Raw genomic sequence first — 18,645 nt, forward strand, 5'->3', positions numbered from 1 at the left:
TACCTAGCCGCCTGGTACCTCTGCCCAATGGGAAAGCCCTTCTCCCTCCATTCCATCTCTTCATATTATCCTCAACATCTCCCTCCCCAGTGAATCACAGAGTCCTGTGAATTTTACCTCCCTGAATAGTTCCTGAATTTATCCATTTCTTTCTGTCTCCACTGCTACCACCCCTTATCTAAGCCAACATCAACATCCATCTGAATGGCTGCAACAGTCCCCTCGTCCACTCTCATTCTTTTACAGCCTATTTGTTCTCTCACTGCAGCCAGCGTGATTTTTTAAAAAAGACAAATCTCTTCATGTCACATCCCTACTTAAAACTTCCTCTGCCCTTAGGATAAATTTCAAAATCTTGACCATAGCCTCTAGAATCTGGCTCCTGCCTACCTTTCAGACCTCCTCTCTTGCACCCCATGTTCTAGTAATATCAGGCTCCTTTCAGTTTCCTAATACGCCAAGCTCCTTCCCTACTTTGGACCTGTGAATCTGTTGCCCCTCCATGTGAACCCCTTTTATCCTAAATATCCACACCCTGACTTTCTAAATCCACAACTACTCAGCTTAAACATCACTTTCTTTTTTTTTTTTTTTTAAAGATTTTATTTATTTATTTTTTCCCCCAAAGCCCCAGCAGATAGTTGTATGTCATAGCTGCACATCCTTCTAGTTGCTGTATGTGGGACGCGGCCTCAGCATGGCCGGAGAAGCGGTGCGTCGGTGCACGCCCGGGATCCGAACCCGGGCCGCCAGCAGCGGAGCGCGTGCACTTAACCGCTAAGCCACCAGGCCGGCCCTAAACATCACTTTCTGACGCGAGCAGTCCACCTCCATAATCTCTTAGCAACTTGTACTCCTCCTCCACAGTATACCGATTGTTGTATTTAATCGTATTTATTCATTGAATTTAAATAATTATATATTTATTTGGATAGTTACTTGTTTACTTTCTGTGTCCCCCACTCAAATGTAAGTTCTATGTCTTGTATCTCCAGTACATAGCACCAGAGTGGTACATAGTAGGTGCCTGATAAAGTTTCAGGTCACTTGCTATCAACTCTAAAAGCCTTTCCTCAAATCCCTCATGTGGAATTACTCCCTCTCTTTCCTTTACACCCCCGAGTATCTCATCCCTTAATGAAAACACCTTTCATAGCATACCTCACATTGCAGTGACATGTGCATATGCTTGTCTGCTCTAGACAATAAGCCACATGAAGGCAATGACTTATCTGGTTCATTCTTATAGCTGTTAAGTTCACATCTCTCCCCCAACAATCTGTTCATAGTCAAAGAACTCAACAAATATGTGTATTGTTGAAAAATTGTACACCATCAACCACTTAAGGTAAACCAAAGGAGGTGAGAATTACTTGTTTCTGGTTGAGCTGCCTTTTCTTTCTTAGCACCACTGCCGCTGGGGTGGGATCGCTTCCGGATCATGGACATGAGGGAGCTTTGGGAGAAAGAAAAAGATCGACAGGAGATTACTGGATGCCTTATGATCTAAGAAATAAAATGTATAGATTCTAAATGATCAGTAAAAATCCAACTCTTCTCTAGGTGCATAAATGCATAACTAGAATTTAAGATATTTTCCACTTTTAATAAATTATTAAACTCTTCATCACTTCAAGGAAGAAAAAGCTGTCTCATTCTCATCCCTTTCTGTGTGAAACCAAACTAACTACCGGAAGAAAGGAACTGCTATAATTACTAGTTACTAATATGATGCATAGACATTTACAAAGTAAAATATATATAGAAAAAATGTCAACATCCATATCTAAAATTCAGAAACAGCTATTTACATAATACATTTGAGAGAGAGGGAAGGATGAAAGAATTAGGTGATGTTTTCAGTAAATGTCTATTTGTGAAATATGGGCATAAGAATATCTGAATCTGTGTGACAGAGACCAGATACTTAAGAGACAAAAATATATTTAGACCACTGTCTCTCTGCTCCATGTTTTTAAAATCTGTATAAAATCCACATCATGATAAGTTTGACCACACTAAAATTTTTAAACCTCCATATATTAAGTCTCCATAAAGAATAAAGAAAACTCTACAAACTAGTGAGAAAAAGCAGACAACTTAACAGAAAACTGGAACTCCATAAAAGAGGATGTCCAAACTTCCAATACACATACAAAGAAGGTGCTTGACTTCATTAGTTATTAGGAAAATGCAAACGAAACCTACACTGAGATATTACTACACACACCAAACAGGCGAGAAATTTTAAGTCTGACAGTATAAAATGTTGGTACATTTGTGTAATAACAGGAATTCTCAAACTGAAGAAGGTATATAAATCAATAGCACCACTTTAGAAAACTGCTTTGCATTATCTAGTAGAGCTGAAAATACGCATATCCTAGGAGCCAGTGATTCCACTTCTATGTATCTTACAGAAATACAAGCACTTGTGTACCAGGACACATGTCCAAGAATGTGCATGTGGAATTTCCATAATTTCTCTGAACTGGTAATAACTCAAATGTCTATCAGTACCACAATGAAGGAACACATTCTGAGACATTCATAAAATGGATTACGTATCAATGAATACGAATGAACTTCAGCTACACAAAATAATACGAATCTTACAAAATAATGTCGAGTGTAACAAACAAGACACAAACGTATACAATAAAATTCCAATTATATAAAGTTAAAAAAAATGCCAAATACATATTTATAGTAGTCTAAGGATCTATATGTAGTCAAAAAAACTTTTCTTTAAAAAAAGGATAAAAGGAAAAGACTCTAGGGTATCATCAGCATTGTTTTATTTCTTGATTTGGATGATGATTATGTGGATATTCACTTTATTATTTTTAAACTGTACCTAAGTTTGTGTACATTTTTATATACATGTTATTATTCCCCCCAAAAAAAGTTTAATAAAACACAAACAAATCAAGAATTCTTGAATTCTTTCACCTACATTATAAATGTTCTCAGTGTGGCAAAGTGGATTTGACAAAATACAATCCTGAGGAAGACAAGTCAGGAAGCTAGCAATGGAAAACAAATATTGAGAAGATAGGCAAGGCCTAATGTTGACTCCAGAAAAGGAGGCAACTGGATATACACAGGAATACTAGCTCTGAGGACAGAATGACTCGATGTTTCTCAATCACTATAACTTTCAGATTTCTTAACTTCTCACTTCTACTTTTAGTTATATTCTTAATCCCCTCTCTAATTGCCTTTTCTTAAAATTCCCAAACACACTGAACAATCTCCCACAAAGCACCGGAGGAAGAAAGCATGACATCCTACTCTACCCTGTGAAGTTTCTAGGACTTACCAGCTGGGAAATGATCCATCACTGGGCTTCTGAGTTCATCTAGTTTGTCTTCTTTGTCTAGGGCTAGTTTGTCTTGGGTTCATAGCAGCCCAAGATGGAATTAAATTCTTTTCATAAAAGTTAGAAATTCTAATTTACACAGAGCTTTAAAATAAGCACATTTTATTCCAGAAGTTGGGAGAAATGAAATAATGCAAACTTTATTTGCCCATTTTTTCCTTTCTGTCAGCTGGAGTATTCAATGTCCACTTGTTAACATTCCATAGCAGGGTGGGGCTGGGGAGGGTTCTCACAGATCAGAGGCCTTTCCTGACCCTCTCACAACACTCTGGTTCTGACAGGAAACTGTAAGTGTGTATTATTGCATATAAAGATTATGAAGCAGAAAGTTCTTTGTCCTGCTCAGAATATTTGTATTATTTACATAAATGAAGTAAGAACATATGTTCATTGTTGTAAACCACCTAAGTAGAGGAGAGAAAGTGCTAGCTTTAAATGTTCTGTTTTTCACTACACACAGTGTTGTTCATTACACACAAATGAATTGAAGTGTAAGTTGGAGACTGATAATGCTGCCCAGAGGAAAATCATCTGTAATATTTAAAAAAAACAACCATCTGTCAAGAAGTGGCATAGAGTTCAGAGAAAATAGATAGGGTGGGTCTCACAGGACAGATGAGAAGACCAGGACAAGACACCTGGGACCAATAATCCAAACCACTGGCTAAAACTGCCCCATTTCACAGCCATTTCAACTGAATGGACAAAAGCTTCAAGCAAGTGTCCCCTAAAGACGGAACAGTTCAGTGGAGAATATTCACCTTGAAACTCTTGAAGTGTTCTTCATGTATAACGTGATGGTTAATTTTATGGTTCAACTTGACTGGGTCACAGGGTACTCAGATATATGGTCAAATATTATTCTGGGTGTTTCTGTGAGGGTTTTGGATGAGATTAACATTTAAATTGGTAGCCTGAGTAAAGCAGATTGCCATCCCTAATGTGAGTGGGCCTCATCCAATCAGTTGATGGCCTGAATGGAACAAAAGGGTGACCCTCTCCCAGGTGAGAGAGAATTCCTCCTGCCTGACTGCCTTGTAAGAATTCTGCTTTTTCCTGCTTTTAGACTCAAACTGAAACATTGCCTCTTTCTTGGCCTCAAGCCTGCTGACCTTCGGACTGAAACTATACCATAGATTCTCCTTGGTTGCTAGCTTGCTGACTCATCCTGCAGATGCTGGGACCTGTCAGCATTCCTAATTATGTGAACCAATTCCTTAGAATAAATCTTTTTATGTATACGTGCGCCTGTGTGTGTGTGTACGTATGTGTGTATATATACACACTCACACACACCTTATGGGTTATGTTTCTCTGGAGAACTCTAATACACTAACACACTCTACCCTTCCCCCATGAGCCACACCGGCCCAAGACCTGTCCTACTTTCACTACCACTAGTACAAAACGACCAAAGTATGCCTTCTTCCTCTCTTTCCTCTCTCCCACCTGTCCTCTAGGTCAAAACAGCAAGAAGAGGAGGAAAAAACAATAAAGCCACTTAAAAAAGCCAGAGGCCCTAGGTCTTTTTTTCCACTTTTATTTCCATCTATGATCTATATCAGGTAAAACAAATGGCACAGGAACAAAGTTGAAAAATCTTGATTAGGAGTTTCAAAGTCCATTGAAACTCAATACAAATGCAAATATATTTCTTTGACAAGAAAGTACTCCTTACCAAAACAAAAAGAAAACTCCTTCTACTGAGAAATTATGTCTTATACTATTTAAATTCATCTTGAAATAAAAATCATTCACGTTATTCAATGAAAATTTTCTTTAAAGGACCGTAAAAAGAGTTCATGCTTTAGACATACACAGTCTGAATCCTACATTCATTTCTCAGTACGACTGTAAAGTGTTCTTTGGGAAAATATTCTATTTAGGTTATACTTTCCTTTTAATTCTAAGGGCTCTCAAGATTTCTGAGACTAAAAATTAAAGGCCAACAGCAAGATTATAATCACTTTTTAATAGTTCTCCCTCCTCAGAGAGAGAAGTGACCTTTCTTATCAGCTCAAAATTTTAGACCTTAGAAAAAGATCAAAGTGATGAATTTCCTATTTTAAATGTCAAATTCAAAATATCTCCTGCAGATTTAGCTACCCAGGAGAGAAAGAATTTAAAATACCTGAAATTCTTTCAATTGACTCTTGGATGGATCAGTGTAAAAATTATTTTGCCTTAACTACTTCAGTGGCTTAAAGTAGATTATGTCATACCCTGCTCAGTAAGGAAAACTAATGAGAATCTTTTTAAAAGGCAAAGTCCCATTTTCATAGTCGTGTAGGAGGAACATGCTACACATTCTATTCAGATGGATCAGCAAAGGTGCAAAGTATGAATAAATGGCCTCTCTGTGTGAAAGGATTAAACAAATCACATGAGTTTATGAAAGGTAAAAACCTAGCAAAATTTTAAATTTCATTTGTTCAAGAATAAATTATCAAGGAGCAGCTAACATCACGACATGAGGAGGAAAGTTGTCACTACAGCAAGTAGGCTGTCTTATGAAATTTTGGATGGTGGAATGAAGAACTACAAAGGCGGCAAAATTTGACTTTAGATCTCCTAGGATATATTGCGCTTAATTCAGGTTCTCAATATCATCAGGTCATCTTAGGCTTCAGAGAAAGTGAATTCTTGTCTGCATATATGATTTCCCGTTACAAGAATTTAAACATACTCTCTTATGAAAGGTTTCTCTCTCAGCATTATTAAAGGTTTAAATATGAGGTTAGAGATAAAAAATAATTAGTACTTTTAGTTTAATTACTAGTTGATAACAATTAGTACTGTTACATTTTCATTTAGTTTAGTACTTTTATTTTTAAAATAATTGAATAAACCACAGCTTTTCAAATTCAAATTAGCGAGAGAAAAAAAGATGAAAACATTCCAAAGAAGCTCAAAATTCCTTGATCTTCCACTTAAAGGAAATCCTAATGTCATAGACTGAAATCTTGAAACTGAAGTTTAAAAAAATGTTTTTTCAATGTCTAGCTCCTGGGTTTGAAACATTCATATGGAATCTGAACATCTACAACAGAAGAACACTTCAGGCCACAAGAATGTCTCTGCCAGGTGTTTTTTAAGGCCCTTTCTATATGTAAGAAGAAAATAATACACTGGCCTTTAGAAAATTCTCTGAGAGAAACATCAGCTGATATCTTTCATACTTTTTACCACCCCTCTAACCATGCAATCTAAGCCAGTATTTTGAAAAAAGGATATCACTAACATAAACTCCAGGTCCTCTGACAAGGAATAACATTTGATGCAGAACAGTCTTGCTGGATGTGCTTACCGGATAGGATTGGGAGGAGGAGGGGGAAGTGGTGGTGGAGGAGGAGGAGGTGGAGGCACTGAATTCTCAGACTGGTTCACCCGTTTCTGGAGTTCATCAACTGCACAGGGAGCAAGCATTCGGAAAAGAGCTGAAATAAGCGACTTACCTCCTTTTTTTTTTTTTTTAACACCTTTTTTCACATGTAAAGGAAAAAACATAACCTCTCTCAAAATCAAGTTCTTTTGGTTAAGGCAAAGTTAGAAATTTCAATATGAAACTGCACAACTTCTTAAACTTGTTATCATCCAGTCTACTATCACTCATGCAAGAGAGGCCTTACCTATGTTACAAGAAAACATTACATCTTTTTGCTGCATAAACAACTATAGAAAAGAAAAACAAATTCAAGACAATGGCTGGATGGGTGGGTGGGAAGTAAGGACTGAGTAGGTTGAAGACATATTTGTTAACAATGGAATATACTACTCAAACACTAAGAAATTGTTAATACTTGACTTTTAAAGTGTATAGACCAAGGATTAATTTTAGAGATGACATGTAGTAATGAATTTTAATATCATCCTTTCCTTCTCCACTTAATTTCCTCCAAAAACAGCAAATCCTAGTGTTCTTGATTTAAACCAGACTCAGACTCTCAACTGTTTCTAACTCAGAAACTTTCTGCTCTTTTGAAGAGCATTCTGGAAATATAATTTATTCATTCAGTTCATTCAAGTCATTAATGAAACAGGTATTTACTAAGCACCAACAACGTGAAAGCACCTGTGCTTGGTGCAGTTCAAGACGAAGTTCCTGACGTCAAAGAGCTCAATTTAAATTTATATCACAGATGCGAATCCTCTAACATGGGCTCTAATGGGCTATACAGGTACTGAATACTGTTTGCACCCAGGAATAGCTCTCCCTCTCCACAGCCATTCCACTTGCCATGACTGACTGTACCCTCATCTGTCCATTTGTTTTTACTCTCAACACTTAAATATGCAGTGTGGGCTACGCTCTCTGACACCAAGAATCCTCTAGTTATTTTATATGCCTGTGTCTCTCTCTCCAAAGGGAGTTTGAGTTCCTCAAGGACAAAAGGCACGGTTTCTTTTCCTCTATATTTCTTATAGTATCCTAAGGTATGGCTGGATACACACACAGCAGATACTAAATCAAAATTGAATCTCAAATACCTCTAGTGTCTGCCCCCTCCATGAATAATAAAGATGGCTTTGGCTACAGGCTGCCCTGATACACACTAAAAAGAATACAATATTTCTTAATTTTAGATCAATTTTTAAAAAATAAATTGTAATTAATTTTCATTGTGGATTAGAAAGCATCAAATATTTTTTAAAGGAAAAAAGCCTACTTGGTTCTTCTGTACAGATTTCAAAATTCTAGTATAAAATTAACCAAAAATTTCTGAAGTGAATATTGAAGCTGTTATAAAGGAAACGACCTGCCTCCTTAAATTACCTACCTTCCAACAGAAACTTATTACTTATCCCTGTGTAGTAATCTAACTCACACAGTCCTGTCAGGCCTTCCAGAGTTGAATGAATAAATCCTTTAACTATCCCCTGGTGTTTTAAAAGTTCTTCCATTTAATATATATATTGTTGCCCATTTTATTGTTAGGTGTGATATTCAAAGTATTATTTCATGTGTATAATTAGACATCAAAGATGAAGGTAGTATGAACCTAAAAAGTTTAATTCTTTTTAAAAATGCATCCTAAGATGAACAAAATAAGATGAACAAAATAATTTAATGAACACTCATCTCTGAAGCCCTGTGAAATGCTGAAATTTTGGTCTTCCCATATTAAAGGTATATTTGTCTCTTAATGCTGTATGTGATACTCACTCACAAAGGCTCTGAATCCAAAAAAGAAGTCTAAATATTTGTTGATCATTTGATTACAGCAGCCATTCTACTGAATTGCAATAGTTAGAAGAAAGGAATTTAAAAACAAATCTTGGTATTTTTCTATAGCATTCAGTAAATGTTCTGGATTAACTATATGCCAGGTTTTGTACTGGGCATGAGAGAGTCACAGATGAATAATAAGACACAGGAGCCTACTCAATGCTTTTACCGGAATGCTTTAAATTTCTGGCTTTCTCTTCAGAACTCTGATACTTCAGTTCCAATTCTTTTTTATCTTCTTCTAGAAGCTCCAGCTGCTGTTTGAGGTTGTGGATCTCTTTGTGGAGTGCTTCATTTTCTAGCTGCTCCTGTAATTCTTTAACCTGTAAGTTATAAAAGACTTTTATGGGGTATTGATATAGTTTTTCCTGTATCAAGGAAAATAAAGGGAGAAAATTAACATTTCCCTTTTACTTTGCACTTCATAGCAAAGAGATTCCAATCCATCTTAAGAACTATGTGAATTCTGGGATATAGATAATACTTAAAATCATTATCAGCTATTTGATTCAATATAAATTTACTGGAGACTTATGTCCCAGATAATTTAATCTTAAACATGAGTTTTAAAAAAGTAAAATAATACCTAAAAAATTAATTTAAAACAGATTAATACTTTCATACCCATTTTCCAGAGAAAAATTCAGGTATTCAGTATTAAAAAGACCCCTGGGGGAACAATTTGGTAACAAGAATCAAAAATCTTAAAAAAAAGAAAGGAGGAAAGTTCCTTTGATTCAGTTAATACTACTTTTAGAATTTGTTTTAAAAAAATCAGGTTATAGAACAGTATGCATGGTATGATTCCATTTAAACTATAGTCATAAAATTATATATTTACATAAAGTTTGGATATGCACCAAAATATGGGATTCTGGGGTAATGTTAATTTTCTTCTTTAACATTTTTTTTTTGTATTTTTAAAATTTGTTTATTAGAAGAACTATATGTTATTTTTCTAATCGTAAAAACAATACAGCTGTGTTTAAAAGACTGCTGAATCTGCAAGGGAACTCACAGACAGGTAAGAAATATTTTAAACCACATACACAAAAGATTATACAGAAAAACTGTATAGTATAGTGTAACCGTTTTAGGAGTACTGATTGCTATAATTTCATTCATAACTTTAATCTTCAGTACTTCTCCCCCTACCCCAACAAGGTACATACACAATAATTTACTCCCACAGGTTCTAGGCATGTGTTATTTACTAAATGAGCAAACTGCAAGTGGCAGGACTTTTCAGAACCAAAAACTTCTAGCATAAGCTAAATAAAAAGAAACATTCTTTCATTCTCTATTTGAAATGGTAATTCCTGCATAGGGGGACAAAAAAAAAATTCTTTCCCTCCTGTCTATTCCCCGGTCTTCTTTCCCAGGGGCAACCACTGTTACCACCTATTAATTTAGAGATTCTCTAGGAATACACCAACATTTCTTACTGAGGAAAAAAAAATCAACTCTACTTCACGACCAACTTTGTAAAAACTTCAGAAACTTCCAAGGATTAAATGTCAATATTGTTGCTTAAAGAGACTTTGACAGGTGATGATAAATAGCAGCTAACAGCCTTTCCTTCACAAAGTAGGTACATTGTAAGTAGTATAAATATTGATGTAATTTTTCTTAAGTGGTTTCTTTAACTTGAAAGGCTTTGTTCCACCTCTTCGCCTCTCCTCCTCTCCCGCCTCCTCTTTCTCACCTACCACGATGACTATCCTTTCTGCCTAGCATACAGAGGTAGGCTGTGTCAGCTGGAATAGCTCCACTCAAACACACTAAAATAACCACTTAGGATGTCTTTAAACATATACATTTGTGCAAGTTTACAAAATCAGAAATTTTCTCTAAGCAAACAATTACTACTAGCATAGACTTTTCCTCCCTCTTTGAATAAAACCTATGCCCTCCCACAAGCTCTTGGAGACTAATACACTCTCCTAGTGTATGCAGTCTCCAAAAAACACAATCAACTCACAGATTTCCAAACTTCGTTATGTGCATTACCCAAGCTCTTCTTGAGTTGTATCTCTTTCCCTCATTTCTTCTAACCCTTTTCGACAGTTTAAAGATCATTATAAAGTCTACAAAAGTGTGCTATAAATTTCAGTTAGACACTAAATTAAGTTCATGTGGCAGTGATTTTTTTCTAAAAGGTGAAAAGACTGGAAAGACTTAGTAACCTAGCAAGGCAAAATACGGAACTGTAAGGGGCTGAACTGACTCCCCTCATTTTAAATATGTGTGTGTGTATTAAGCCTCCAAAAGAAAATCTGTTACCTTTTGTTGATGCTGAATTCTCTCTTCTTCAAGCAGCTGGGTAAGTTTTGCATTTTCATCTAAAGCTTTCGAAAGCTGCTGGTCAGGAGCAGAGCTCTGAAGCAGAAGGTGGCTTTGTCTCTTGAGCTTGTTTTGTTCAATGAACATCTGCAAAAGTTAATTACAAAAATGTATATACCAATCAATCTCACATTTCTCCTCAACTGAAACTTGAGCAAAAGGAAAGAATGTGGAGTTAAAGGCAATTTCTGAATTATATAATGTAACAGTTTCAGAATTAATGATGGCTATGATTTCATTCATACTTGCATACAATCTTCAGTACCTTTTTACCCTTGCCCCAACAAGGTATATAATATTACAATAATTTAGTCCTATACTTCAGTTTTTAATATTTTATTATTGCTTTAAAATACATTAAGACTAATAGTAGTAGCTTAATATTCATCAAGAACTTATCTTGTGCCAGGTACTCTACTAAATATTTTATACACATTATTTTAATCCTTACATCAATCCTATGAGTTAAACGTTTCTGCTATGAATAGCTAAAATGCACTACACACTATGTGATAGATACGGTGGTAATCATTTTACATATATTATACCATCTAATCCTCAGAACACTGTCAAGTAGATACTATTACTATCCTATTTTCACTAATAAGGTAACTGAGGCTCAGAGGGGTTAAGCAACTTTCCTAAGGGCACATGTAAGTGGCAAAACCAGGATTTAAACCCCAATCTGAATGATTTACAAACCCAAGCTCTTAACCACCTGGCTAATCTCCTCCCTCTGCTATGTTTTTTTAAATTTTTTTTTTTGAGGAAGATTGGCCCTGAGCTAACACCTGTTGCCAATCTTCCTCCTTTTTTCCTTTTTTCCTCCCCAAAACCCCAGTCGATAGTTGCATGTCACAGTTGTACATCCTTCTAGTTGCTCTATGTCGGACTCAGCCTCAGCATGGCTTGATGAGTGCTGAGTAGGCCCAGGGGAACCCTGGGCCACCAAAGTGGAGGGCAAGAACTTAACTGCTCTGCCACCGGGCCAGCCCCTCCTTCCTCTACTATTTATTAGACCTAATGTTTTGTTTTAAACCGATTAGTTTTTCCCCAGTGATGAAAAGTAGTTAACAGTAGGAGGGTAAAAAGGAGAAGGGAAAATGTATATTAATATTTATTGAGCACTTTATTAAGCAATTTACATATATTATTCATTTAATCTTCACAACTTTACATGACTGAAAACACTATTATTTTCTATTCATCTGTTATTTCTTTTCCTAACTTACGTAAGTTAGCCAATGGGTGATTCCAAGCATGAAATGTTTTACAGACTCCAAAATTAGCCCCATTTTCTAGTCCACTTCACATTTTTAGACTCCTAACAGCATTTTTAAGTGAACTTTACATTCTTCTTCCAGCTGACTCCTCTTTCAGTGTAAGAATGAGAGGTATAGAGATAGCGTGAATGAATGCATGTATGTGCGTGCACAGAGTGCTAGGCTAGAGAAAAGTGAGACTGGAGGCATCAACATACTAGGGAAGAGTAATCAATATTCATCATATAGTATCTTAAATTTTAGACCAATGGTATAATTGAAATGAGTTATTTTGGGTGACTATTATTACAGTAATTTCTTTGTTATATATTTTTCCCTCTTAAAACTTAACTGGTTGGAGTCCCTTGCTGGTGTCTTAGGAAATACTTCAGCGAGTCAACATGAAAGGCTTACTAACAGCTGATGAAGTAAGTGAGGCCTTTCACCAAGAGTGCTTGGTGGCCAGGAGCAGGCAGAGAGGAAGCAGTCAATGGGGCTGACCAGGACAGAGGCAGTGACCTCAGCAGTAAAACAATGCAGGGCACATGCTAGCATCAATGCAGAGGGTGGCATTATTCCACACTGTACTGCTTCTCTGTGCTTTGGTTCTCTCTTGGGAAAAAGGGATAGTGCTCCTTTTCAATGTAGCACTCAGGAAAACTTGTTTACATGATTAAAAACTATCTCAATTTTGTTATTTTAAAGAGAAAAAAGTAAAGACTATGTCTTAGGGATGTTAATAATGAATTTTTTTTACAAAACCCTGTAACAATTTCTAAATAGTAATATTACTAGATAAAAAGAACAGATAGGAAAAAAATTCCTTTAAATAACAATGGTAACGTGAAAAAAATTACTCATTAGACTACCTTTTCTAGACTTTAAGACACTAAAATATTCTATATAATGCCTTTCCAGAGATGAATTTAAAGAAAATTCAGTTACCAAAACACTAATAAATTTTGTTTTTAGCTATGCTAAGAACTTGCTGGCTAGAGTTATGAAGTGGGTCTCTTATTAGACAAATAACATCATAGGTATCACAATTTCAGAGAAATTTCATAAATCATTTCAAAGAATGAGAAGAAAATCTTTTGTCATTAACATATAGTTCATTCTTTCCAAAATAACATTAAAATATCATCTGAGTTGTCTGGAAAGAAAAAAGGATTACATAATAGTCTCACAGTATATACTGGAGCTACATGTTGAACAAGGTATACACATCTTTAAAAAAAGAAAAGAAAGGGCCGGCCCCATGGCTTAGCGGTTGGGTGTGCTCGCTCCGCTGCTGGCAGCCCGGGTTCGGATCCCAGGTGCGCACCGACACACCGCTTCCCCAGCCATGCTGAGGCTGCGTCCCACATACAGCAACTGGAAGGATGCGCACCTATGACATGCAACTATCTACTGGGGCTTTGGGGAAAAAAACGAGGAGGAGGATTGGCAATAGATGTTAGCTCGGGGCCAGTCGTCCTCAGCAAAAAGAGGAGGATTGGCATGGATGTTAGCTCAGGGCTGATCTTCCTCAAAAAAAAAAAAAAGAAAGAAAAGAAAAACTATACTGAATAGTAAGAAAAATATATTCAAAAAATATAAGAAAGTCATAAAAAATTGAAATTATGTTGAAGAAATATAAAGACTTAACATAGTTATAAAGACAACTGGTTGTTTCCTCCTGTTGAGGGGGATCATGTTTTTGTTTCTGCTTTTTAAATGGAGTAGGAGTGGAGGAGAAACTTTCAATTTTTACTTTACACATTTGAGACTTGTTTATATTTTTTACAAGGTATATACAGTCCTTTTGTAATTAAAAATATAAAGTAAATTAACTTTAAAAATTGACTTCTGGGGCTGGCCTGGTGGCGCAGCGGTTAAGTGCGCACGCTCCGCTTCGGTGGCCCAGGGTTCACAGCTTCAGATCCTGGGTGAGGACCTACACACCTCAAGCCACACAGTGGCAGCATCCCATATAAAGTAGAGGAAGATGGGCACGGATGTTAGCCCAGGGCAATCTTCCTCAGCAAAAAGAGGAGGATTGGCAACGGATGTTAGCTCAGGGCTTATCTTCCTCACAAAAAAAAAAAAATTGACTTCTATGGCTTTAGACTGTAAGCTCCACAAGGGCAGGGATCCTATTTGCTTTCTTCACCACAATATTCCCACTACCAGCACAGTGTCTGGCTTAACACGGCTGCCGAATGCGCTAAGGAACAAAATGCAAAAGAGGGGTACTTCTCTTATTAAATTAAGTCACGTGCCCTTTAGCAGTAGTTATCTGTTGAAAACCTGAGAATTTGTAAACCATGCAAAAGGGAAGATATACTGATTCTAATCTAGCTTTATTTTAAAAAATAGTTTTCTTCTCACTATTGTACAGATTGAATCTAGATATTGTAAAATTATTGAGCACCATTGCAAATATTTATGCTACCAGTAACATAAGTGCCACGGCTCTTGCTTTCCTTCCTCAAACTTCTATCTCCTCTTTCTGGGTTAACATGTCAGCATGATTGTTTCCACCAACCACTACCAGGTAAATGGTAGAAGAAATCATTCATTTTCATATTCTTAATGGAATCTTGCTTCTTCCATCTATCTTCTGTGCTACTGCATGGCCTTCAAGTTTTTCTTTGAGCTGCTTTGTATTTTAACATCATTCTACAAACAACAGATGGAAAACTGAAAATCTCTCTCAAAATAAGAGCCTGGCATTTGGGTCAGAGTCAGCTAACCTTTTCAGTTTTGCAACGAAGGTGTCTTCACATTATCTCTACTCTCCCTCCCCCTCCACTGTTTATTCTGTTCCATTATTTATATTTCTGCAGCTTTTTCCAAAGGGCTCTGACACACCTCAGTTCTTTTTTCTTTCTTCCAAGTGATAAGAGAACGATGTTTACTCACCTTTCATTAAACTCTCTGAAAGAAATGAGTCATAATATTTCAAATCAGATCTTCTTGGAGTAAACCTTTTATAGAGTTCATTGCTAGCACAGCCACATTCAAGCACAGACAGACTCCCACACAAAACCGTAATTTGATTTTCAAATGTCATTTCCACAACCTCATGCTTTGTCTTCCTTCTACACTTTGGATACTTCCACCTAAGAACGTTTTACCTTTCCTTAGCTACTTTCCTTCAACTTATAGTATGCACAAAGATTCAGAATTTTTGTACGTGATGGAAATCTCATGCAGATCAGCTCCACATCCATGAGCTGTTATGATTCAGCCAATGGTGCCTCGTCATTTCCCTGGAAACCTGTTCCAGAGCCATGGAATACACAGTGACTACATGTCCACAAAGGTAAGTCAGAACACGAGAAGCTCAAAGTTATCTCTAACACGACAGGAGAATCATTACTCTGGTGAAACGCTGAGATAATGGATGTACAACATGGCAATGCTGCACAGCAAGTGGATGAATCAACTCGCATGAGAGCACGGTATAGCAGCTGAAGAGAAATACTAATACCATGACACTGTTATTTGAGATGGTACGTGGAGATGTAACCTAGACTCTTGAGGCTACTTGAAACACACAAAAATCTTGTACTCAAGCTGGACTTTCCATCACAAGTTATGGGTATCCCTAAATATAATTCCTTTCCCCTATATAGCATTTTATAGTTTACAAAATACTTTTTAAAAATCGTGCCATTTGTCTTTAAAATCCATTTGGTTAGAAGGTATCATCATCTATTTAACAGACGGCGAAAGTGAAGCCCTAAGAGGCTAAGGGACTTGTCCAAGGTCATACAACTAACAACTGACTGCTGTGGCCAATCTGAACCCAGATCTTCAGACACCAAGTTCAGTAAACTGGATACTATTCCATAGCCGCCTCCCTAAATCAGCTGATCCTTAATTCTAAATGACAAGTTCTTATTCAACCTCAAAAAATATTTTATGTCATCTGCAAAGTTCTTTAAAAAATAAAAATAAAAAACTAGGTCTCTGGACGATACTTACCTCTTGTGCAAATGACTCTGCTTTCTTTCGAAGGTCCTTCTCCAGTTCCAAGTTTACCTGCATTTCCTCATACTCTTCTACTGCTAGCATGGACACTTAAGAAGACAAGGAAAAGAAAATGGAAAATATGCCACACAGATTATCAGGAATATGGATGGAAAATAGTGTTGAAAAGATTCCTTATACAGATATACAAGCACCCTCATCCATTGCTGGCTGGAATATAAATTGACAAAATCTTTTTGGAGGGGAACTTGGCAATGTGAGTCAAAAATCTAAAACTATTCATATGCTTTGACTCTATTCCACTTCTAGGAATGTATTTATTCTCCTAAGAGAATAAATCATTAACATATATGGAGATTTAGTTGCAAGGATGCTCTCTGCATCATTGCTGAAAACAGTGAAATCTAGATGGTCTAACATTGAAGGATCAGTAAAACATGGTATGTACAAGAAATATTATTCTGCCATCAAAATTATATTGAATAAGCATATTTATTGAATGGAAAGACACTCACGATATATTTTTTAAAAAATAGTTAATTTTTTTTTTTAAAAGCCACATACAAGGGGCTGGCCCCATGGCATAGTGGTTAAGTTCAGCACATTCTACTTTGGCGGCCCAGGTTCATGAGTTCGGATCCAGGCGCAGACCTACACTACTCATTGGCCACGTTGTGGCAGTGACCCACATATAAATTAGAGGAAGGATGGCACAGATGTTAGCTCAGGGCTAATGTTCCTCAGCAAAAAAAAAAAAAAAAAAAAAAAAGCCACATATAAAACACATCAACAAGGCATTTCACAGAAGAGGAAACATGTGAAAGGCCAACAAATATGTGGAAAGATACTCACCTTCATTATAATCAGGGAAGTGAAAAGTAAAAACACAGATACCTTTTTATACTCACCAAAGATGCAGTAGGCAAAAATTAAGACGTATACCTATATAAAGTTTGGAGAGGATACAGAACAATGGGAACTAATACACTGGTTACAGAAATGTAAACTTATAGATCTACTTAAAAAGTAATTGGGGGGGTGCCGGCGTACTGGTTAAGTTCGTGCGCTCTGCTTCAGTGGCCCAGGGTTCACAGGTTCAGATCCTGGGCTCGGACCTACACACCACTCATCAAGCCACACAGTGGCAGCGTCCCACATGCAAAATAGAGGAAGATTGGCACAGATTGTAGCTCAGCAACAATCTTCCTCAAACAAAAAGAGGAAGAGAGGCAACAGATGTTAGCTCAGGGCCAATCATCCTCACACACACTCAAAAAAAGTAATTTGGCATTATGTAGTAAAACTGAAGATAAAATTTTACATTTGGCATATATCTTCATGAAACTCTTGGACATGTACACCAAAAAACTCAGATGTCCACCAACAGGATACTAGATCAATGAATTTTGGTATAGAAGAATGAAATAATATACAACAGTGAAAATAAACATACCACAACAATGCTCTTCAACACAGACAAACCTCACAAATACAAAATGTTGCAGACAGACATATGCAAAATGATACCATTTATATAACTTAAAAAACATGCAAAATTAAACAATATGCTGTTTAGGGATATATAGGTATTTGACAAAACTATAAATGAAATGAATGATAAAAATCCAAGGGAGGGGTATGAGTACAGAGGGATATTCAGGGGCTTGTAAGGTACCAATGGGTAAAAATATATTTCTTCTGCTGGTATTTTCTTTGCCTTCCATATATATTACAAACATATTTAACAAACAATTTAATGTATACACAGGGTTTAAGATTGGCAAAATATAAACTAAAATGTTAGTAGTGCTTATCTCTGGACTGTAAAGGTTGAGATTTTTTTCCTTTCTCTATATGATTCTATACTTTCCACCAAAAAGGGAAATTATACCTTTATATATAAAAAGAATAAAAAGAAATATATGTTATTTTTAAGTGTTCTCTATGTTTACAAAGAAGAGAAACGGCCTTAGATCCAGGCCCAGAGTCAGAGCTTTGAATTAAAGAAGCACTGTTGGACAGATATCTTCAAAGAGAAGGTCCTGTCAAATAAAAGCAACAAGAATTCTTTGCTACGTTTTTGACATTTTGTGGCCTATTTTGTTAAATAATGATATAGACAGGACAGAGGGAGTGATGACGCCATCACAAATTAGGCACAACATACGTAGATATCACACTAGTCTCTCCATCTGCTTCTGGCCAGCACTTTCAATCTTGAGCTGAGTCATATCAATAAAATCTTTAAAAAGGCTCTCTTAATGGCTGCTTTCATACAATGTTCCACCAGGGCACTTCAGTCCTAACTGACTAAGGACTGGTTTGCTGAGTAATAACATAGAATTTCAAACTCTGTACTCTGTAAATCTACTGCCTCCTCAGAGGAAAGACTAACGGTCTTACTCAAGTAAAGCGATATAAGTGGTGGTTTGTGATGTGAATTATAGGTTCCT

At 36.4% G+C, this 18,645-nt stretch overlaps 1 protein-coding gene across 3 annotated transcripts in view; it reads right to left on the reverse strand.

The window, feature by feature from the left end:
• The window catches only part of SHTN1 (shootin 1), a 97,420-nt gene that overhangs the window by 36,624 nt on the left and 42,151 nt on the right, over window positions 1-18,645 (reverse strand). For all 3 annotated transcript variants that reach the window (XM_004428107.3, XM_087432676.1, XM_087432677.1), the window contains 5 exons: window positions 16,187-16,281; window positions 10,893-11,039; window positions 8,779-8,932; window positions 6,690-6,789; window positions 1,374-1,456 (listed from right to left, as the gene is read on the reverse strand). In XM_004428107.3, coding sequence (XP_004428164.1) covers window positions 1,374-1,456; window positions 6,690-6,789; window positions 8,779-8,932; window positions 10,893-11,039; window positions 16,187-16,281 — 579 coding nt within the window. The remainder of the gene's footprint in view (window positions 1-1,373; window positions 1,457-6,689; window positions 6,790-8,778; window positions 8,933-10,892; window positions 11,040-16,186; window positions 16,282-18,645) is intronic.

Source organism: Ceratotherium simum, chromosome 6 (genome assembly GCF_057802395.1).
Source record: "Ceratotherium simum simum isolate JZ-2026a chromosome 6, ASM5780239v1, whole genome shotgun sequence".
NCBI classification, from domain to species: Eukaryota; Metazoa; Chordata; class Mammalia; order Perissodactyla; family Rhinocerotidae; genus Ceratotherium; species Ceratotherium simum.